At 56.9% G+C, this 23791-nt stretch overlaps 1 protein-coding gene across 6 annotated transcripts in view; it reads right to left on the bottom strand.

Moving 5' to 3' along the window:
- ARNT2 (aryl hydrocarbon receptor nuclear translocator 2) overlaps nucleotides 1-23791 on the bottom strand; it is a 142634-nt gene that overhangs the window by 69024 nt on the left and 49819 nt on the right. For all 6 annotated transcript variants that reach the window (XM_032341922.1, XM_032341925.1, XM_032341926.1 and 3 more), the window contains exons 4-5: nucleotides 23575-23788; nucleotides 19920-20133 (exon numbers count right to left, since the gene is read on the bottom strand). In XM_032341922.1, coding sequence (XP_032197813.1) covers nucleotides 19920-20133; nucleotides 23575-23788 — 428 coding nt within the window. The remainder of the gene's footprint in view (nucleotides 1-19919; nucleotides 20134-23574; nucleotides 23789-23791) is intronic.

Below are 23791 nucleotides of genomic sequence, written 5' to 3'. Positions count from 1 at the left end.
GGTTCCGCCCGACAGTGTCACTAAGGGCCCCTCGCAGGTCGGTAAGGGGGAGCTAACGCTCAGAGTCAGAGAAAAGCCCCCGTCTCAGGAAACCCTCGGCCCCGCAGGGAGCGGCGGCTGCCCCTCAGCCCACCCTGGCTTCAAGCGCGTGGGGCTGACGGCGCCAGGAGCGTCGCAGGACTCGGATCCGTGGCCACAGCTGGTCGCACGCACTTGGAGATGAACCCGAAGGGGAGGCCACAAGATGAGACGTCCTGGAAAGGGCTCTCCTTCCCCGACCTCTTCAAGTTCTTGTTCTGGAAGGAAAGCCCTTCTGCCTCACGCTTCCCTCTTCAAGAAAACACCCCTCGTCGTCCTGGTGACATCGCTCTGCTTGTCCAGATCCACACCCAGTCACCTCACAGAGAGGACGGGCCGAGAGCTTCTCGAGGGGGGGAGCAGGGGCCCTGTCTATGCCTTTGCGAACCCCCGCGGCCCCAGAGTGGGAGCCGTCCCTGTCTCTACTGCCACGTGGCAGGTTCCCACAAACCCAGATGCATAAAACAACCCCCGTCTATTAGCTCACAGTTCGTTGGGTCCAAGTCCCGGGTGGGCTTGATTGAGGTCTCTGCTCGGGGCCCCCGAGGCCAAAACCGAGGCGGTGGCTGGGCTGGGCTCCTTTCTGGAGGTTCTGGGCAGGAACTTGTCTCCAGGCCCATCCGAGCTCTTGGCAGAGCCCGTTCCCTGCAGTGGCTGGCCTGAGGGGCCCCATTCCTCGCTGGGCATCAAGAGGGGGTCCCTCCCAGGAGGCTTCCCACACACATCTGCTCGCAGCCCCCTCCACTGTCAAAGCCAGCAGTGGTACGTGGAGTCCTCTTTGGGCCTGGACTCTCTGCCTTTCCGTCTGTCACCAATCAGATACAATCCTTTGCTCTTTATAATGGCTCAACCGACTAGGTCAAACCTACTTGGATGATCTCCATTTTTTAAGGTCAACTGACTTGAGGCTTTAATTAGCTCAGTAAGATCCCGTCCTGGCAGAGCCCAGACGCACGCTGGGCTGAACACCCAGGAGGGGGACCCCAGAAGAGCCTGTGAAGATACTGGCTGCTGTGACCCCCAACAGAGGGGGACCCAGGATCCAGGAAGATGCTCGGCCCATGGCCGGCCGGGATCATGGAGTTCACAGTCCTGGAAGACAGGCAGGTGGCTGGCCCGGTGTGTTTGTGTGTGTGTGTGTGGGGGTGGAATCTAGGCTCCCGGGCAGGGGGGCGAATGGCAGGGTATGTGTGTGTCCCACTGGCCAGCCCACAACCCTTTACCCACCAGGGACGCTGGCACTGGCATCTGCAAGGGGTTTTGTAAGGACACGTGGTTTCGCAGCAGCGACTGGGGGAAGCTTCCTCGCAGGCCGCACCACACTCTAGCCTCCCAGACCACACGCGGGCGCGCTTCTCCCATAGCACAGGGACGTGCCACTCAGGCTGGGAGGGCATCGGGGGTAGGGAGGGGGTGAAGTCTGGCAGAAATGGAACTATAAAAGACAGCCCCACCACGCTGGGGTGGAAATTGTCCCACAGAGCAATGGATTCTTCCAGAACAATAGCGTCACAAGAGGGTATGGGGAAGCTTGTGGGAGTGGGGGTCTGAGAATGGGGCCAAGTCCCGTCCAGCTGGAGCTCGGTGGGAGAGGGGCCGGTGACCGGCAGAAGCCCCCAGGGGAGCCGGGCCTGAGGCTGCCTGTCACTGAGCCAGAGGCGGGAAAGCAGGCCCTGCAGAAGTTCAGCAAATGTGCTTCTGAAAGCCCCACCCGTCCCTGCGCGTTGGTGGCAGTAAATTTCGACTGTGCTTCTCAAAGGCCACGCCATACGGCAAAAGCAAAACTTCTCACCGGCTCAGCACCGTCTGGGGAAATGCGTGTGATTGGTGTTTTAAATGTAAGGCTATCAATAATTCAGATTTAGAAGCAAACACTTGTAAGACTAGCATTAATATTGAACGCTGCCCGTCTCTGAGAGCGCGGTGGAGAGAGGGGGGGACCGAGTCCCTGCCCATCTGCAGCAGACGGTGCTGGAAGCCATGACCATTCACGACCGTAGTCGCAGTCCTTGAGCGGATGCTGCGCCCGGCCAGCCCCGAGAGGGAGACAATTCCAGAGAGCAGGGACGGTCCTGCAGGGGACCATCCCTCCTCCGGGTTTGGACTCCAGGCTCTGGCCATGGAGCAGCACAAAACAAAGGAAGCTGTGATTAGGGCTGGTGACCGGGACTGAGCACGGCTACCAACAGGCCCCACTGATAGCCTTTTTGCCAAGCAGCCTGATTTCTGGTGGGTCCTTCCTCAGAGCCACTCTGCCCTCTAGGGACGGCACCAAGGACACCCGAGCCAGGCAGGTCTGCACGGAACATCGCAGAGACAACCATGTCCCACAGTCACAAGGCCAGGATGAGCTCTGGAGCATATCCACACCAAGAAGCAGAGCTCCACGGCGGGTGATGGGCTCCAGCACCTTGCCACCAATGACCCAGCTGGCAGGGCCCCCTGGAAAGTGTACAGCTTGCCATCTTTCTCCTGGGGCGCACAGTCCAGGCAGGACGACGGGCGGGGGGCGCTCTGACCTGTGTCACAAACTGGCCCCCCCATCTCCCAGCGGTCCGGTGTCCTCACCCCTCCCTCCCTCCCCTCTGTCACCCCCCAGCCTCCACCCCCCACAGCCAGCGCCTCGTCTGTTATTTCATCTGCAGGCAGAAGTACAAACGCTTCATCTTGTTTAGAATATGCTGGGGTGTGCTTGAAAAAAAATACATTCCTCTCCGGGCGTCATGCTGCAAAAATGCCAGAAACGCAGGCCTGAGGGCTTTCATTTTGCCGGTAAATGATTAACCCTCCTCTCCCTCTCTGGCCGCCTGGCGTGTGGGAGGAGCCCGGGCCAGCGTGTCCTTCCAGAAGGCAGTTTCAGGCCAAGCCTGGCCTCCCTAGCAAACTGCTAATGAAATGATCAAAAAATACAAAAATAGCAACAAAAATCTGCCTCCATGCACAAAAACAGTGTCGAGGGCCCTGAAGAGATGGGAAGCAAGGAAGGGTTTGTTTTCGAGGAACGGGGCAGGTAGGAAGGTGGGGTGAACATGGGCAGCCCCGTGGGATAAGAAATACAAAGGGGCTGCCTGGGAGAAGCAGAAGGGTCCCCCAGCAGAAGCCTCCAAACCTACAAGCAGGGAAGAGACCAGGGAGCCCAGAAGCAGAGAAGTGTCCCAGGGTCTGGACAGAGAGGCCCGGGGCAGAGCTGTCTTGTCAGCTTGACTTCCAGCGGCCAACCTGCCCCATGAAGAGGACGATGGCCGCCTCTGAGGGGCGGCGTTCCAGTGACGGCGCCGAGGCCCCCGCCCCCCCGGGCCACCGCAGCCTCCTAGCTCCCCCTGCCCCCAGCACCTGGGCTCCAAGGTAGAAAAGTGAAGTTTCCAAGAAATCCATGCTGAGCACGACCATCTCAACTCCTAACACACGCCAGGGACAGAGGATGAATAAGAAGGCGAGGAAGAAGGAAGCCGGACGCACGCGTGGGAAGACTCGGGATCTAACAAGAAAGCGATCTGAGGAATTAAGAAACCACAGCAACACCCGCCCCCCCTCCATGAAACACAACGAAGCAAGCAATATGGAAATACCCAGTCTCGGCGACGCGGAGGGCATCTTCCGTGGATAAAAAGAAAATTACCCGAAACCGAGAAAGATTGCTTTTAGGTGAAAAACAGGATTTCAGATTTGAAACCCGAACGACATGATGTTGCTGGAGGGGACGTCCGGCCGCAGCCCAGGCAGACGGCCCAGTCTGAGCGGGCCAGGCGGGGGCACGCCCCCCAGGGACTGGGGAGCTAGGGTGGCCGGGGGAACCGGCGACGGAGGTGCACACAGGGAGCCCCCCGCCCCAAGGCCAAGGAAGGCATCAGCGGAAGGATGAGAAAGGTGAGGACAACATGGAAATCCTGCCCCTGGAGACGGCCCAGTCTCAGATGGAAAACACACAGGATGGAGAAAAGGGCCAGGGAGGTAATGTCGGAAAAAAGGATGCGTGCACTTGAACACAGGGGAAAAAGAACTATTTAAATTGAAATACACACAGATAAAAAGGGATTTGAAATGATCACAAGAGCATCTGTGAGCTGCAGGACGGCAGCCTCGGTCTCAGGTACTTGGAACTGGAGCCCCAGAAGCAGCGGGGAAAGATAACAGGAGAAACATCCGAAGAATGGAAAGCTGATATTTCTTATAAATATGATGAAAACCATAAGCCCAAAGATTAAGAAAGCTAAATGAACACCAAGTACGATAAACATAAGGAAGCCATCCTCAGGCAAACCGTAACCCGACTGTTCAACACCACTTACAGCAAGAAAAACCTAAACCAGCCGGATAAAAGGGGTATTTTGCACAGAAGGAGGGAGACGAGGACGACCCCGAGTTTCTCACACGAGCCAACGCCAGTGAGTGTGTTCCGGACAGCAGAGAAAGGCCCACATCCCGCAGGAGCTCGCGACAAGAACCCGCACACAAAATGTTAGCAGGTCAAACCCCACCACCTACAAAGTGTCATACGTCGTTATCCCAGCGCGGTTTGACTCAGGAATGAAAAACAGGCTTTGCTCCAAAACACCAAACAATGAAACTCACCCCGTGAACAAACTAAGAAGGAAAAACCAGACCGTCATCACACTCGATGTCACCGAGGGATTGGACATAACCCAACACCCATTCTTCATAAAACACTCAGCAAACTTGGAGCAGGAGGAACTTGCTCCAGCTGATCAAGGACAAGCAGGAGAACTTGTGCAGGCGCAGGAAGGAATGAGGAAAGACCGAGTTCTTTGTGCAATCGGGGAACAAAGCCGTCCACTCTCCCCACGTCCATTCTGCCTCATGTTCTACGTGTGATAAAGGTCTAAAACGGTGCAATCGGGCAAGAAAAGGAGTTCTATTTCCGTGTCCTATCACTGAGCAATTCGAAACTGAAACCGAAACCCCCATCAATGTGGGCAAAAAAGGCACAAAATACTTAGAGATAAATCTGTCCGCGGCCCGTACCCGGGCAATAACAAAATAACGTCCGTGAAATGAAAGACAAATAAATGGACGGGGCACAGAGCTCGGGGGTCACAGGACTCAAGATGGTGCCGGTTCTCGCCAGACGGATCTGTAGATCTGATGCATCCCAGACAAGTCCCCGTCGGGCTTCTCCGCACGGCCAGGCAAGCGGGCCGTGTAATTCATGTGGAAATAAAGGCAAAGATCCCGCAGGGGCCAAAATTATGCTGGAAAAGAGGAATAACGCAGGGAGACGAACGCAGAATGATTTCAGGATGCAGCGGCAGGAATCAAGACAGCACAGAACCGGCGTAGGAGCAGAGGGAGGTCGACGGGCCGGCATGGAGTCTAGAAACAGACTGCCCCCACAACGCACAGAGAACTGATTTTTGGCGACTGGAGGAAGGACAGTGTTTTCAGCAAAGGTGCTGGGACAACCAGACCTCCGTATGTAGGTAACTAAGTAATGGCCACGATGGACTGAGTAAGAAGCACGTGCGAAGTTCCGCCACACAGCACTTCATGTAGTATGCAGACGCTCATTCCCTTTCTTCTTGGGTTCCAAAACCACAGCACAACGATCTCCTCCCCTGCGTCTGGGAAGCCTCTGTGCACCCTTCCAGGGGCTGCTCTTTGTGCTCTTAGTAAATTCTAGAAGCACTGTGCTCCCCCGTGGCTGCCCCGGCCCAACCTCCCCCTCATCACACGCCACGGTCCTAGTCACCTTCCCATACTGAAAAATGCCTCCTTGCCACAGGGCCTTTGCACATGCCGGCCTTGCGGCTGGGAAAGTGCTTGACACTCCCAGGCCCTGCCCATGGCCGACCCCTATCCACAGCCTCCGTCCCAGTGTGAACATCACTTCCTCAAGGGGCTTCACCCTGCTCCCCCACCACTTCCAGCACGGGAATGAGGGGTCCCCACTAGTGTGTTCACAGCCTCCTGACGCCCCGCCTTGGGACACGTCACTATTTTCATTCTGCACTGACCGCAGGACTGTCTGTTCTCTCCATAGCCGCAAGGACAGCTTCTTCGTGGACGGCGACCGTGTTTGGCTCACTGATGTGCTCTCGGCCTCTGGCTCGTGCTGAGTAAGTAACAGCGGGTTCACAGGAGACATGCACTCCGCCTCCCGAAAAGTGGATTCCCTTCATCCACGAAGACTTGGTGCTCAAGCCCCGGGAGCTGGTGGTCTAGAGAGGGGGCCCAGAGGGGTCGTGCCCCAGCCCGAGCCTCGGCTGCTCTTGTGGGCACGCCTGGGGGTCACCATCTCCACCCGTGGCTGGCTCCCAGCCCTGCAGGCCTGTCGTGGACACTGCTGGTGTCCCAAGCGGATCCCCGGGCCCTTCGTGCCAAGCTGACCGGCAGACCCCACCCCGGGGCCGACGGGGCTTCCGCTCACTGCTCACCCTGCATCTTCTCACACGCGTGTCCCTGAAGCTACTTGGAAGTAGCCAGGCTTGCAGGTGCCTGGGAGTGTCACCCACCCCTCAGGGTCTGTGACCGAGGACAGCCCGCTCTCTCGCCTCCGACGGGACAGCCTGTCATGTGACACAGCTGCCTGACCCCCTGCAGCATCAGGCTGAGGCTGGACCTTTCCCAAACCGCACCTTGGCTAGTTCCTCCCCTGACCTCCATGGCTTCCCCCGGACCATTCCCCGAGGGGGCACCGTTCTCCAGAAGCGCGCACACAAGTGCCCACACAGGCTTGGTGCCCAGAGACTCGGCCAGGCGAAGGCTGCTGGCCACGAGGAAAGGACGGTAGCTGGTTCCGACTGAGCTCTGGGCCTGCTGGCTCAGGCACCATCCTCATGCCACCCTTGAGCCGGAAACAGGGGCCCTGAGATGGGGTGGTCTGGGGTAAAACCGGGCCCCGTGGCAGCCTCTGGCTCCGAAGCCCATGGTCTGGACTCGCCCCCCGAGTCCGCACGTGTGTACGCTGGACGGTATATGTCCATTCCTAGTCCCGTCCCGTAGTGTCAGCTGGGCTGTGGGGCACAGAGATGGGTTGACCAAGAAGGACTTCACGCCGAGCGCAAGCCTATCGTCCCAAGCAGACGGGGCTGTCTCCTGACGTGACCAGCTCTGTCACTGTGTGCATCCAAAAGAGGCCAGGTAGGGACTTTCTAGGTGCTTCTGCAGGGAGCACATGACCCCCAGAAGACCCAGTCCATGGGAGCTCTGAGGTCCCCACGACACGGAGCTCTCATGAGTCTAGGTCCTCAGAACATGTGCACTTGAGCCAAGGTTAAAGAATGACATTGTAAACAGCTCATCAGAGACTAATTTCTGTCATCACCAGGAAGGGGGAAACTGAAAGCCATCCGTCGGTCACCGCCTGAGTCAACGGCTGGCAGGCAAAGCTTTGCGTTGTTGTATAAGAAAAGAATCCACAAAAATAAAGGACAAACCAAATGCAGATGTTTGCCTCAATTAGCTTCCACGGAGGAAGCAACAAACAGGAAAGATCACTGCTGTACGTGCATTTTTATTTCACGGTTGGGTGTGAATCATGACATTTCAGAGAGAAATATGTCTCTTTTTTTAGTATGGCCGAAGGAAACTATTTTGATTTTCTTGATCCCGGTGCAGTTTCTGCAATCGAGTTATTTTTAACCGAAGCATTACCAAACACAGCCGTCACGTGAGACTATTACTGAAACCCGTGTCATGCCAGGAAGACGCAATGATTCCATTTGTCTTTTCGTTTGCCCTAAAGTAACTCAAAATAATTGTATCTGCCTCAAAACTATCCTACCAGTAGGTTATTTTTGTCATGGTTTCCTTTTACAGATGGAGAAAAAAAGTCTTTGTTTACTTCTGGAGCATCAGAGTTAGGACAAAAGATGCTTGTTTAAGAATTCAAGGCTGGGGAGGAGGGTTTAAAAGCTCCTGCTGCTCATTTTTCAACATTGTTGCTGACTGATGACAATGTTAACATTTTGTTTCTTTTTTATTTTGACCTTGTTGAAATTTCTGTCCTGCTATAAAAAACAAATCAGGCTGTCCTCTTTCATTTCGTTCCGGGTTTTTGTTTGTTTTTTTTTTTTGGTGTGGGTACGGTAGTTCGCAACCTTTGGCTGACACCGAAATCACCAGGGCTGTTTTCAAAGGTATCGAGGCCTGGACTTTGCCACAATAGGGTCGAATTCCGAGACACAGGTCGGAGTGCCCGCACGAGAAGGTCTGTGAGAGCCAGTGGAGTCCTGATGTGCGCCCAGACTGAGACCCGCTGTTGTAGGGCTGCGGATCTTAAACACTTACTCATCACGAAGCTGCTGGCTTTCCAGCACGACTTGGATGTTACCCCTTTCAAGGAGAGCCACATACACAGAGGAGAACACAGAGCACAGATCTCGAGAAGGGGATTCTCAGCGTTCCAGAGGAACGCGCCAACGGTGCGGGGAGGGGGTGAAATCTCTGGGCGAACTCGGAGCCAGACTGAGAGTTCCCAGTTCACGGTACACGCATGGGTAAAGCGGATGGCAAATACGAATGCTGACCCGTTTGAGAGCACTGAACCCCATCCCTGCCTTCTTCAGGCTCCCCTCACTGCTCTCGGGGGCTGCCAGAAGGTGCTTCTCTGCCTAGACACTGTGGAGCCCGTGGCCCCTTCTCCGGGGGGTTCCTGATGGATCAACTGTACAACTCAGGCATGGCCGGGAGGGCTCTGGGCTCCCCAGCGTACCCACAGTGAACCCAGACTCACCTGACTCCCATTGAGCCCCAATGTGAAGGAGGCTGCGTGCCTCTCTGTGACTTCTGGCACAGGGGCGTTCTCCGTGGCCCATGGAAAGTCCAGTCATTGGGTGCCACTAGCACATCAAGCCTCGCAGAGCCTGGCATGCTCCCATGTTAGACCCCCGACCCTGACCAGCTGTGATTCTGGTCCACACGTGCTAGGGCCTCAGACATAGGAGGTAAGGACAGGAAGAGAAAGGGGTTTGTGCCCAGGGACGGCACAGGGTCCCATGCCCTGCGTCACGATCCTGCTGCAGAGGAAGCTTCAGGAAAAGAGGCACAGCGCCCGGCATCCGTGAGCCGACACCTGCTAGGCCTTCCATCCAGAAACTGACTCTGGACAGTGGAGACTGGCAGCACTGGCCCTGAGCGGCCCAGGTCCCTGTCGCAGCAGAAGAGGTCCCAAGCTGGGGACCAAACTTCCCCTCCCCACTCCGCTGTCCGCTGTGTGCCCCTGCCTCCCCACCCCGGGCATCCCAGCACCAACCCCCCCTTTCTGGCTTGCCCCGATCCCTGCCTCTGGACCCGCCTTCAGCCTACAGTGGCGACCTTCCACCGTTCTCGGCAGAAATGGTCTTGGCCCTGGCTCTGAACTACATCTGGCTCTGATTCTGTCCACAAAGACAGTGCCGAGTGGCAGGTGCGGCCCGAGGAAGGACCAGGCATCAGGCCGAGAATCCTGTGAGAAGGAATTGAGGCGAGGGGCTGGGGTGAGCGTGAGAAGGGGGGCACGACCAGCGAAGAAGCGCTTCTGAGAAATTAAATGCTCCCACGGGAGCTGGATGGGGGGCTGACGACCAGGTCCCACCAGATCCACGAGGTGCGGAGAAGCAGGGGAGGAGGCGGGCTCCTTATCTCCCCTCGAGCAGGCCTCGCCCCCCTGCCATGGAGGACAAGCAGCGGCAGGTGCAGCGGAGGCGGGGGTGGTGGGGAGGAGGAAGCAGGGTCAGGAGAACATGGCAGAGAAGCGGACCTGATGACACGCATGGTGCCCTCTCCATGATGCTCGGACCTGAGCGAGTGCTGTGTGAGGGTGGGGAGGGGCCTGGGGGACCCTCGCCTGCGGCTGTGACCCTGACTGACGGCCCCAGAAACCCCCACTTCCCAGCTGGCACACACAGCACGTCCTGCCCTGCAGTCACGTCTGTCCACAAGCACGGGCTGAGGGGGTCTGCGGGCGCCCACAGGTGATGCAAACGCATCCACAGCAGCGGTGGTCCAGTGGCCCGGTTCGACACAGCACGTTGGGGCCACTGAGAAGGAGCCTCCTGTTCTCGCCACAGCTGAATGCTTTTCCGGCAGAAGAGATGCGTCAGAGACAATGGGGCTGGCGATACAGGGTCACCAAGGACCCTGAACACTCAGCTTTCTTAAAAACTCTATTCGGGTAGAGAGAGGGCTGCAGCAAGTGGACTGGCTTCCCTGCCGGCAGTCCTCCCGAGAACCCGAGTCCCCACTATCACTGCCCCGGGCTGCACAGGGCGCCCCAAAATGCATGTCTCCCTAGAACCTACGACTGTGGTCTCACCTACGCACAGGGTCTCTATAGACATAAACGGGTTCAAATGACTCAGAATGGGTGGGGTTGGGACAGGTCCTGAAGACAAGAGGACAATCTGGACCCAGAGACACCGGGAGAACGCCGTGCATGGCCAAGGCAGAGACAGGAGGGATGGGTCTAGAATCAGTGAGCGTCAGCACCGCCGGCCACCCCCGGATAGCAGCAGAGAGGCACGGAACAGACGCCCTGCAGAGCCTCCACACTGCGCCCAGCCAGACCCAGCCTGCCGACATCCTGCTGTCACACCTCTCACCTCTGGCACCGGGAGAATCCACGCCTGGGGTTTTTAGCTGCCCTGTTTGTGCTGAGGGCAGAGCCCTACAGTGCCCCAGCCCCAGCATCCTGTCCCTGCTGCATACCATCAGCGCCCTCACCACCGTGACCCCCTCAGCTGCTCCAGCCTCCCTACAACCCATTCTGCACCCTGCAGCTCGGTCACAGGTCTCCTCCCGCGTTCTCGGCCATGGGACCAAAGGTCGACTCTCCCCACCCTCTAGCATGTCCCACCAGCCCCCTCCAGCTCCTCACACACTCCCAAGAGCCCCATCCTACCTGCCAGAAAAGACTGGTCCCATATTACTTGTTGACAAAGCCCCTTGGACTTTTCCTGCCTAACACATACCACGATGTGTGATGTCTGTTCTACGTGATGATTTCTTTGGAGTCTCTCTTCACTGCTAGACCATCAACTCCCCGAGAGCCAGACGGCACCAGCCAGAGCTCTACATCCCAACATTCCACACGGCACCCACACAAAGCGAGTTAGTACTCAGTCCACACGTGCTGGATGGGTGGGTGCGTGAAAAAGTGGAAACTCAGCGCTTCGGCGCGCCCCTCTGCTCCTCTGGATGTGTGACGTTCTCCAGCGCAGGCTGGAAGGCGGAATGCCGTCCCAGGATCCCTGGGCAAAGCTAGGAAGGCTCCAAGTCCACCCGTCTTCCCTCGGCAGAAGTGCCAAGACCCTCCCGCACATTCTAGAGGCGTAGGAACACAGAGCAGAGCGAGACGGTCAGTCTGGAAGACCACCAGGCTTTCAATACGATTTTCCATCACTGAAAAGTGAAAGCGAGCTCTACATTCCCCAAACACTCTCCTTAACCCCACCCCACGGGTCACTCGTACACGCTTCAGGGCAGTCCTACAGGGGCTACAGCACCGCCCGCACTTACAGATGAGGAAACTGAGGCTCGGGGGTGGTCAAGTCACTGACTCAAACTTAACGGCCAGTAACTGGCACCCGGCGCCTCTGCTCCAAGTGCGGGGACACGTCCACCACCCGCGCTGCCTCTCCTACGCCCCCTAGCCCACCCCGGCCTCTCCCGAGACCCCTGGAGAGCATGCGCATGGGGAGGGGGAGCGTGGAAAAGCGGGCCCTGCAGCGGGGCCTGCCACTGGGAACATGGACTCTGCTTCCACCCTTTACCGGCTGGGACTCCGGAGGGAGCCTGAACCCAGAAGCCTCCGCTGGACGTCCGTCCAGATCCATGAAATATTTCTCCACATAAAATACGAGAGCAAAAGACAAACAGTGCGGCAGCTGAGCGTGCTGTGCACGAAGCAAAGGAAAACAAGGCAGGTTATAACAATATTGAGCCACGGGAAAGGATTGAACGGATGCCCAAGCAACATCTGGGGTAAGACATCGAGGCAGGCTGCAGTTTCTAGCGGGAAGGTCACTGGGACGATTCCAAAGATGACCAGCCTGTGACTCTCAGCCTTCATCCTCATGCGTTTCCGGAACACCTCGGGCAACACAACTCCCAGAGCTTTCTCCGGCGGCCCGAGTGTTTTCTCCGCTGTTGGGCAATTACCAAGGGGCCGAAATCAAATAAACATGCTTTTCTTGCCACTAAAACACTTTATTTCTATTTCAAGCAACAGAAACTCAATAACACCGCTAATAGCTGACTCAGATAAAACCAGGATTTTTTTTTTTCCATTTATACGTGTTACCTAATAAGGCAAGAAATGGACGGCGGAGTGTGTTTTGGATTTCAGACCTTGGCATCGGCCCAAGGACAAAGCCCGGGTGTTGCAAAGAAAATAAGCTATCCACTTGCAAGTATGGTTTTCATGAAGTTACCGTCTTGATAGACAGTTGGAAAGAGACGGTCTTTTGTCCGGAACTGATACCGCAGGGTGGACTTCACAGGTCACAGAGCCCCTGAGGGACCAGTGATCTGCCTGTCATTCTTCCCCTGAAAGGCTTACTGGTGCAGCTGAGGTCAACCTGGTTTGCTCCTCACCGTCTTCTGCAAAGTGTCCCAAATGGGCTGAGCCGGAAGGCAGACGCCGGCCAGCTGCTGTCCCAGGCCGTGCACGCTGGGCTCGGCGGCATCGTGCACAACGGGGCTCATTTCTGCTCTAGCCTGGGTCCTCCAGCCCTCGGTGCCTGGCTCTCCTCCTACTCTGTGCTGGCAGTTACCAGCTGTCTACCCTGCAAAGCTCCTCCTGGTCCTGGGGACAAGTCTGTGACAAGCGGACTTGCAGAGCGAGGTCCCAGGGCTGGTGCAGGGAGCAAGGGACAGCAAGTGGAGAGACCGCTCGTGCGCCGACGGCTCTCCCCACACATCTGGCCTTGCCCGAGACCCCTGGCCAACGCAGGCAGGTGAAGGCTGTCCCCAGCCCTGGCGGCTGCCAGCCCCCAGCACACCTTGCTGAATTCCTCAGGGCACGCATCTCGTTTCTGTGCATATAAATCCCTTGGGGGACTTTACAACGATGTGGGGCTGAGTCCGGCACCCTGGGATGAGGCCTGTGGTTCTGCATTTCCGAGGCTCCTGGACATGCAGGCGCCGCCCGCCCACGGAGCACCCCACTGGATCTTACCCGGCTTCACCTTCCAGGTACCAACACACACTCGCCTCGAGGTTCACCGCTAACATGACACTTCACAAGCCTTACGCTCCCACCTTCCCGAGGAGAAAAGCTCTAGTCAGAGACGGAAAAACCCGACAACGGCAAACAGAGGTGGACACGGTCCAGGTGATGGGGGTTGAGTCCCGGGACGGTGGCCCTGGACCGGCGGTTGTCAAACTTCAAGCGTGCGTCAGTACTACACGGAGGGTGAGTTGAAATACAGATTACCAGAACCTCTGAGTTCCTGATCCGGTAAGTCCGGGTTCCCGCCGAGAATGTGTATCCCCGACGGGCTCCAGGGTGACGCTCAGGCAGCGAGACCAGAGATCACGCTCTGAGACCCACTGTGTGAGATCACGCGGGACCCAGAGACCAGAGTTCTGACACTGTTCACCGTCCATACGCCCTGAACCCCACTGCCTGTTGTCTGCCTGCCCCTGTGTGAGGGGCCCCAAAGGCCCAAGCTGACCACTTTGGCTGGACTGGCTGCTCAGGGCCATGCCGAGGCTCTCGAGGACGACCCCAGACACACAAACTTTGTCGTCACAGGACAGGACAGGACAGGGAGCTCCACTGTGCGGCATCGTCTGGCCTTAGCGGGGGCCCGGGGCACCTGCCGGGGAGCCTCCCGGACATGAGGGCAAGCGGCATAGCGAGCCACCCACCTGACGGAGCCCAGAGGGAGCGAGTTTCATGCTCCCCTCCTGTGACGGGGGTCAACTGCTCCCCCAGCAAAGGGCTGTGACAAGGCCACAGGAGCAGCTGTTCTCAGCCTGACCCTGCACATCCGAGCCACCCAGGATGCTCTTCCAGAATCATCGTGCCCAGCATTGTCCCCAGAGCCCGGGAAGGTAATGGTCACCTCTCCCTGTGTGATTGGTTCTAATGTCCAGCCAAGACTGAGATCCACTAAACTGGTTTTAAAATAGAAAAACCCGGTGTAAAAACATAAGAGCACCCATGACTGTCGTTAACATCCCGCTGCTAGCATGAATGAGAAATGAAAGCAAAATGCACCGAGTCTCACAGGTGTCTCCTCTCCCAGATGAGGGGGAGACCGCAGCGAATGACTGGACTGAATCCCTCCTAGAAATAAGGACGGCAGGTCAATGAGCAGAGACGCCTGACCAGGGGTCCCCCGGGGCCCGCGCTCATGAGCTGCTATCTGGGCCCAGACCGCGGCCCGGCCAAGTCCTGTGACCCAAGCCTGAAAGCATCTCTGGACTTCGGGAGATGGGGGTCCCTTAATCACAGCTGATTGGGACTTGTGACTCATACACGAGGGGCTTTCCGGCCAGAGCCCTCGGGGACCCACACGGCCCAGCCTCTCCCCGGATTATCACAAAGAATCTGGGCTGGAAGAGCTAGGAAAGGGGGGTCCGTTCGTTCACCAGCAGCTGGGAACTCCTGTCTCGGGCGGGGAAGGACAGGCTGCATCCCACAAGACCTTTCCGTGGCTGTGCAAACAGATGTTTGTTGAAGGGATCGATACATAGCTGAATGACTTAGCAACTGGATAAAAAAAGGGAGGGAAGGAGGAAAGGGGGAGGAAGTGGGGGGCGGGGGGGGGGACAGGAGGGAGGGATTAATCCTGCTTGACTCACAGACGTCCCAGCACCACGCAGCACTAACTATTGCAAAGTTTTTCCCTACACTGAAGCAAAACGCTGACCCAGTTCTCTGAACAAAGCAAGAAGGGAGTGCAGAGGTCGGTGCTGGGGGAAACGAGCCAAACAAACCTGGCCCCTTACGGTCCATGGGTTACCCTCCTCCACACCCGCGGCCCTGCGGGAAATGGGCGCTTCCCACACAGGGCAGTACTCCAGGTCCCGGACGGGAGGGCTCCAGTTCCTGCTCCCCGGGATCAAGGTCTGCCACAGCTTGGTGGCCTCGGGCGGGGGTGAGGGGGGACCTGGGAAGGCCCCGGATGCAGAGAACTCGCTCCCTCTGGGCTCCGTCAGGTGGGCGGCTCGCTATGCTGCTTGCCCTCTGAACCCCAGCCCTTGCAGCAGGGTCACCTGGAAAGCCCTGGGCCTTTCCTCATCTCCCCTCCTTCCTGACGGCACGTGGGCTGGGGCCCGGGTCACTCAGACGTGCACAAGAGATATTTAAGCAGCAGGGGCGCACGTGGGTGCAGCCGGGAGTTGGGGGGCTCAGTGGGTTAAGCCTCTGCCTTTGGCTCAGATCATGATCTCAGCGTCCTGGGATTGAGCCCCGCATCGGACTCTCTGCTCAGTGGGGAGCCTGCTTCCTCCTCTCTCTCTCTCTGCCTGCCTTTCTGCCTATTTGTGATCTCCGTTGTCAAATAAATAAATAAAATCTTAAAAAAAAAATTCTGCAGAAAGTCACCCCCGAACTTGTATGATCCCCCCCACCTTCCATCCCTGACTTCAGCTCCACTCCCAAGTCAGGGGACTGAAACCCAAATATCTTCCCTGGAAGAGGAGAATGTGCCCCCACATCTGGCAGAAAACCCCGTCCATCCCCATAACAATCACCTCTAATGCCATGGAGGCCGGCTCTCCCCGCCAGCCAGTAAGCCTTCCTCTTGTCTGTGACAGTGCCCTATTTCCCATAGGGAGTCACCTCCCCCCAACTTTTACCCCACGTGCCTGGGGTAGAGATGCTGGCCTCATACCCTAGCTGAGACTCCCTGGCCACTGGAGCCCGGCAGGGCAGGGAAGGTGGCCCACGCGGGGCCCAGACAGCCGGTCCTGCTATATTTGCTGGAACTACTGGAGAAGGCAGTGTGCTCCTGCTTCTGCTTCTGCTTCTGCTTCCTGAGCTGCCACTAGCAACTTAGAGCTGCTAAGAAATGCCTGTGTTCGATGAGGGGGGCCTGCCTGAGGCTCTGCCCTGCCCAGGCAACCCCCCTTCTGGGTACAGTGTCTACCCCAGAAGAACCACAATCAGGATCTCAAAGGGATGTCTGCAGCCCACATTCACAACAGCCAAAACACAGAAACAAGTCCGATGCCCACCGACAGACGGAGCAGAAAAGGAGGAACACGTGTACAGTGATATCTTGCAGCCTTGGAAAGGAAGAAATCTTATTTGCAACAGTATGGGTGAGCTTAGAGGCCATTAAGCTACCTGACGTGAGGCTGTCACAGGAGAAGTACTGTAAGATTCCCCTTCCGGAGACATCTAAAGTAGAAGCAGAGAAAAGAAGGGTGGTTTCCAGAGGCCAGGGACAGATGACGGGCATTGGCTCTGAAGGGTTACAAAGTTGCAATCACACCAGGTAGATACATTCTCGAGTCCACTGGTAACACTGTGTCTGTCGCTAACAAAGCAGAAATGCCTGCTTTGAAACATGATAGAAGGATAGAGCTCCCCGCCAGTGCTCTTACCACAAAAACAAGAAAGAAATAGCAAAGAAAAAAAAAAAAAGTCACAAGGAAATTTCTGGAGGTGCAGACAAGCTCAGTACTGTGTTGATGGTGATGGTGTTGTGGGTGCATGTGTGTGTGCACAATCAAGATCTATGCCCTGCATATGTGCAATGTTTTGTACGTCAGCACCACCTCACATCTGTGAGAAGCTGCTTGGACACACAGCCACCCCCGCACCAAGCAGAGCCTGCACTCAAGACGACCACCACCTGCACTCCAGCTTCTCCTCCAGCTCCCCCCATTTTTTGAATCAGTGCACTGAATTCTACATGGGGACCGTGGACAAGAGTGGAAAATGGCAGCTAGGAATTTCCGGGGCGGAGAGAGGGCAAGGAGGGTCAGGAAGAGAGAACCAGAATGGGCCCAAGGGCGGACAGCCCGGCTCCTTCTCTGCCAGCAACATTGCTGTGGGTGAGGATACCGCCCTCTCCTCTCCTGGCTGAACCCTGACAGACAGACCCGGCCCATGCTACTGCAAGATGTCCCCCACGAGAAGTCATCACTGCCTCTGCAGGGGGGACAGGTGACCTGCCACCATCCCTGTGACTCTGCACAAGCAGCCCTCCCCAGGGGCCCTGACCCGGGGGAGCCTGCGTGGGAGTCTATGGGCCCAGCGCTGTCACGAGGCAACTTGGCCTCTCCCACAGAGCCCACTCAATGCCCCACTAGGTGGCCCAGCCACCTGCAATTCCCACAGATGAGGCCTGGACCCTGCCCCGCACGCTCCCGCCCTGACCCCACTGGGGGAGGGGGGCATGGCCCTGCTTGCCAGGCCTGCAGTGAAGGGACAGGAAGGCTTGAGACTCCAATCCAATAACCCAAAGCATCAAGTCATCCCCGAGGTTTGTTATTCTGAGTTTTAGGATAGCTACGTGTTGGCCAGTCACAGAACCTGTCCCTGTCCTGTGTCCTGAGAGCCCACAAACCCCCAGCCCATCCACTGCACTGAGCTCTTCCAAGCTCCCCACCGGGTCTACGAGCTTTTAGGTTATAGTGCTGGGCGTCACATCATGTCTTTCCAGCTCTGGAGAGCCAGTCCCCTTCTCCCCTGACCATAGGACCCCCTCCCTAGCCTGCCCTGCTCCTCGTGAGAGGACCTCAAGCAGACAGAAGCTCAGAGGGCTCGCTGGCCACCAGCCCCCAGGTCTTCTGTCTTCCTGGAGAAATTCCTGCACTGCCCCCACTCAGGCAGCTGGGGCCACCATCCAGGGCCCACCCCAAGGATACTCTGTCCAAATGGGGTTCACACTGCCCCTTTAAATTCTGTCATTAAAGTTTCCCAGGGACGCAAGGGTCCACTGAGCTCCGGTGAGTCAGCTCACTAAACCCGTGGCCAGAGCCTGACCTCCCCATGACCATCGCCTCCCCCTACCCTGCATCTGCCCCAGCCCGGGCTCCTGACTGGGTTTCAAAAAGCCACATCCTGTGGTCAGACACACAAGTCTAAGGAAAGCAGGGAAAGGCGGCTCTTTCCGGAGAAGGTGATTTCAGCTGTCGACAGTTCCCGGCTGATTTATTTTCCTTTTCCTACCCCTCTGGAAGGCTTAACTTTGTCAGGTGTCTTCCTTAGAATTTCTACGTGGAACTCTCTAACTGGGCTCCAGGCTGGGACAGCAGACTGTGTCTGAGTCTGTTGTACCGTCTTTGTTTGACCCACACATGGTGCTCTGTGCCGGGCCGGGGACGCGGTTACGAGACGCGGAGGGGAGCAGAGCCCAGAGCCCCTCCTCACACCTGACCCCTCCCCTCCCCTTCTCTCATAGGGCATGGACACGACACCGAGAACACCGCTGCTGTCGTCCAGAAACAGCTTCTCTGTCACTTCGGAAAACATTCCACTTGGTCTTAGCAGCAGTGCTGTGGGCTGGACTGGGGTCTCAGTCGGTATACTGAAGCCCTAACCCCCAGAACCTCAGAACGCGACTGTATTTGGACACGGGGCCTTTAAGGAGGTAATTCCCATTAAATAAAGCCCTGAGATCGGGGCATCATCCATGACTGGTGTCCTTATTGGAGAAGAGACGTGGCGGGGAGCGGAGCACGGCCGCAAAGCAGACCCGTGAGGACACAGCGAGCAGGTGCCGTCGACAAGGCGAGGGGAGAGGCTCAGCAGAACCAAACCTGCCAACATCGGACTTCTAGCCCGGATGCCGACATTCGGGCTTCTAGAGCCCGGAATGGGGAGAAAATACATTTCTGTCAATGAGGCCACCTTCTGAGGTGTTTTTCTCCAGCAGCCCGGGAGCACTGAAGTAATCAGCTCAGCACAGACTCTCGTGCACCCGGCTTCGGCCGAGTGCCTGCCTGGGGAGCGAGGCTCACGGGCTGACACAGAGGAGAACGCAGGCCCGGCTGCTCCTGCCATGGCGGGGACCGGACGGCCCAGATGTACCCCCCACACAGCAGAACGGGAACATCACAGCACAGTCAGCGCTACTCCAACAGTCGCACGGAAAATGCAAACTGTTCCCACGCTGTGTCCTGGGGAACTGTCTGGTCGAATGTGAAGTTTGTCTGCTGAGGAACGAGTTTGTTCACAGGGAGATGAACACAGAGACGCGTATGCAGACGAACGGAACCGCCTGGGCACGGAGATGCCGCCCCCCCCCCCCCCCCCCGCTGGCGTGCGTCCCGAGCCCCCATCCGTACCTGTGCTGCCCCAGCCCTCTTCTGACTTCTGACTTCACAGCACTATCCTCGTACGGACACACAAAAACACACAACGGCAACCCTTCCAAGACTCACCTCCGCAAACAAGGGCCACGCCAGCCTCAAGGTCCCGTCTAGGATCCTATTCTTGTTTTCAGCTGCCACGGATCTTTCTTGACTGGGTGGTCCTAACCCATGTCTTCCCCACAATGGTTTCTATTTCATGAGTCTGCGTACTGCAGTGATTTCCAGGAAGGTGCATGTTGCATTACAGCAGAACTGACTTTATTTAAATGGTGCAGTAATGAACTCCACGGCAGGGAGCTGAAGCTTAAGTAATAAAAGCCCCGATCATGATCACACGTAATTACATACTTGAGGCATAAACCTCATTACAGACTATGCGGTTCTGGCCAACGTACCGATATCGCCTCCTAGTGACCACATCTCCTAATTGCAGGTATAATGCAGGGAAAAAAATGAATTGAAAAAATTCATGTAATAAAAATGAATTTTAAAAAGTGTTACGGGGTAAATGAAGCCATTGCACAAAGCAAGTCAAATACAAGTACAACTGACATACAAATATGAACTGTTCACTGAAAGACATTTGTCTCCAGAGGCAAACAGCCTGTCGGGGGAGCCGCACTGACCTGTCATGGAGTTTTCTGAGGTGCACAGCTGCTCTCTGAGCTTCTCCACGTCGTCAGGATGCACCTGTTCATACAGGGTGCTCCCAAACCACTCTGACTGGGGCTGGTTCAGCACAGGGGTGACGGAGTCAGACACATAAATCACACGTCCGGTCTCTGCCGCCACCACGAATAGAAAGCCATCTGCTGCTTCGAGGATGAGATGCTTCAGTTCCTGGGAAGCAAAGATCAAGAGGAGGACTGAGTGCGGACGAACCCCATCCAATTAAATTTTCACCTGAGCAACCTTCCACTTTTGCTCCCTCGTTGTGATACACAAGTAGTTTTAGAAATTTGATTCTTTTTTATAATTGAAAAATAAGCTTAAAAAGGCACATAGCTTGTCCTAGCTCTAAGATACAGCTACTGCAGGTACGGCTGGCCCTGATTTAACCTCTCTTAGAGAGAGAGGAAACTTCCAGCCCCAGGGACTGATGGAAAGCAAGGAGTGATCACCAGACTGTGTCCGGAGGCCAGAGGTGTGAAACCACAGTCACGTCCTGGGGCACAAGAGGGACCCAGCACACCGTGCTTGGTACAAAAGGTGCTGCTGGAAGGAAGGGAGGGGAAGAGGGAGCGGAGAGCGGGAAGGACAGTCTCCCAGCCACAGCTCCCACGCTGGGGGTGCACTCCTGTTCCCGCTCCTCCTGCCCTCCTGGCTGAATGCCGGCAGCGGGTACAAGGGTCTCTCCTTACACTGGCACATCTGTCAAACTTCCAGAACTCCCGCACAAGCTCTCAGAGCAATGCTGGGGGACAGCCCGGCACCACACATCATCCGTATCACCTCACAGTGAGGAGAGAGTCTGGCGGCACCAGCCCGGAGGTCATGCGGACTCACCAGGCTCGCGACTGTCAGTAAAGGCAGGGAGGAGCTGCTTGGAATGCCCCCACATGCCCCTGTGCCCTCAGGTGTGCCTCCAAACACCCCAGAAGCAGATAACTGATGCCCTTCCCAAGAGCAAAGGTCAGCCATCGGCAAGCACTTCTTGCTGGGAGCCCTTTGTTCAGGTGTCGCCCAAGAGAGAAGCCTCACGGAAACCCCACACGGACGCAGAAGGTGGGACTCTGATGCCACGGGCCCGGCTGAGGGCACTCCAAGGACCCAAAGACCAGAAAATGGGGTCTGCTGGTGAGCAGAATCTGGGAAGTCCTGAGCCCTTGGCTGGGTCAGAATCCTCACATCATCTGCCTGGGAACCTAGGGCCAAAGAAGACTATACAGCATTTTCTGAGAAAAGTTTATTTTGTCCATTTCTCTTGCTTTGCACTTCCGCTGATCCACTCACTTAGCTCAGGGAACGGGTCAGCAGTTTTCTTTTCAGGATCGGAAGACGGAAAAGTTTCCAACAGGAAGCACTACAACACAGAGCAGGAGGTCTGGGAAAGCTGCGAGTTCTGAGGCCAGGGCCGAGGCTGAGGGCTGTGGGAAGGTTTTAGGACGGAGCCTCACCTTTGTCGCGGCCCCTCTGTCTACGCTTCCCCTCCACCCCCCACCAGCTTCGTCTTCCGGGAGCTTGTCACTGGCCATCAAGGTCCCCAGCCTCTGCTCTCCGGTTAAACCGACAGGAAGGCTCGCAAGTGTGGGTTCTAGAGGAAAAGCAGGCTCCCCTCCACGGCTCTCAGCTGTGCACCTCTGGGCACATTACCGTCCTCAGCTTTCATTTCTTCCCACGGTTCTTCTCAGTGGGATTTTGTGAGGTTAAATGAGGTCTTGTCAACTATCACATGATTTCATTTATGTGTAGAATTTAAGAAACAAAACAGAGGATCATAGGGGAAGGGAGAGAAAAACAAAACAAGATGAAATCAGAGAGAGAGACAAACCATAAGAGACTCTTAACTCTAGGAAACACACTGAGGGCTGCTGGAGGGGAGTTTGGTGGGGGATGGGGTCCCTGGGGGGCACGCGATGGAAGGAGCACGGGGTGTTACACGCACGTGATGAATCTCTCACCTCTACCTCTGAAGCTAATAATGCACTGCGAGTTAATTAACTGAATTTAAATTAAACTAAAAGAAAATAAAAATAAATGAGATCTATGTGTGGAGGCTTGGTAAGGGCTTGGCACACAGTTGGTGCTTAATAGATGCAACTGCGTTCACACCAACCGCGTACCGAGGGACCAAGGGAGACACAGGGGCTGGACGCGCCTGGTCCGCATGCCCGCCGGCTCTCCCCGCTGCCCAGTGCTCGGTCACGGAGACCGGGACGTTCGTTTCAGACACGGACCTGGCAAGATTTTTGTGAATTAAATGCAGATAAAAAGGTTTGTTCTACAGAAAAAAAATAAAGTTAAAAAAAAAAAAAAGTCTGTTCTTACCCCAGCGACTAGGAGGTGTGTAATACGTTTCTGCCCCCCATGGAGACACTGCACCCACAGGAAGCCCCAGCATCACAGGAAGTGGGAGCGGTCCCTGCGTCCGTGGAGGGGGACACGGGGCTGGGCACCAGGCTCCTGGTCCTCCAGGCCATGGTCATGATACAGCCAGACCCCCTCACCCCTGTGAGGGGAGGCACCCCGGGCCCCCAGCATGGCAGAGAAGGACGCCTCTGCCGCAGGGGAGGGCATTCACCTGTGTCCGTGTCGGCTCTTTTTCCTTGTTCTTTCTCTGAACCTCACCCCCCAACTCGAACAGGTCCAGCCCCAGCAGACCGTCTGCCTCTAGACTCGCCCTTCGCTCCCGCCTCCCAGGCCCTGCCCTCACGTTCCCCTCACGTCAAGCCCCCGCTCTCCATCTCTCCAAGGGCACTCTGGGGCCCCTCAGAGCCCAGTGATGCTAGGGAGCCCCAGGAATGGGACATCCTCCCTCACGTGGGGCTCCCCCCGCTCCTGCACCCCAAGCACATTGTCCCACGACCGCCTGCCGGCCCGTCCCATGCCCACCACCACACACCAAGGCCTTCTAGACCCATCCTTCCATTGATCCACTGATCCTGCAAAAGCCCTCAGGGTTGGGGGTGGGATGCGGAGGCCCAAAGCTCCTGTTCACTTCAAAGATGAACCAAGAGAAGCTAACAGCGTCTGTGGGTCTGTCCCCCCTGTGGCACCCAGAAGGGCAGAGAATAGAGCCTGGGTTCACGCAGTGGTTTACAACATCTGTAGCATGCGATCCCCCCCACCCAAGCCATGCCGCACCTCTGCTCTCCCCAACTCCTCAAGGACTGTCCAGCTGTGAGAAGGATGGCCCGGGGCCCAGGCCCCCTGAGCCATCAGTGGACACGCTTGGGGCCCCCGTTGGACCCTTTCTAAGCTGCAGCCCTCGACTACGCAGCAGGAACCAATACTAGTGGCTTCTCCCTTGGCTAGAACGAGAAGCACGTGGATCACCACGACTGCCGGCCAGCCTGGCCTCTGCACCACCGCCCAGCAGCACCAGCGAACCGCCCTGCCCGCCCCCACCTCCCCGCCCCCTGCCCCCTGCCCCAGCCCCACGGATGTTTTCAGCGAAGCCTCATGAGGGTTTACGGGAAACATAAAAGCCCAAGACACGGAGGTCACACAAACACCGCCCTGAAGAAAGCAAATAAAATCTGATCTCGGTTCCCCACGCAGCCTCTCTCCCCGGTGACAGCGACTGTCCCCGCCCCCCGGACGATGTCGGGACAGCGGTACCTGCTCCGTCAGGAAGGAGGGCTTGTAGGCGCCGTCCGTGGACTTGTTGCCGGTGCCCCTCATGGACTTCATGTGCGACACGGCCATGCGGAGGATGGTGAGCTTGTCCGGCTTGCGGGCCAGCGCGCTGCACGTGGGCACCATGTCCGACAGCTCCGTGATGTACTGCGTCATCTTGTTCCGCCGCCGCCTCTCGATCTCGCTGTGGTTCTCTCTT

This window comes from Mustela erminea, chromosome 5 (assembly GCF_009829155.1).
Source record: "Mustela erminea isolate mMusErm1 chromosome 5, mMusErm1.Pri, whole genome shotgun sequence".
NCBI classification, from domain to species: Eukaryota; Metazoa; Chordata; class Mammalia; order Carnivora; family Mustelidae; genus Mustela; species Mustela erminea.
This window is presented reverse-complemented; position numbering and strand designations above follow the sequence as displayed.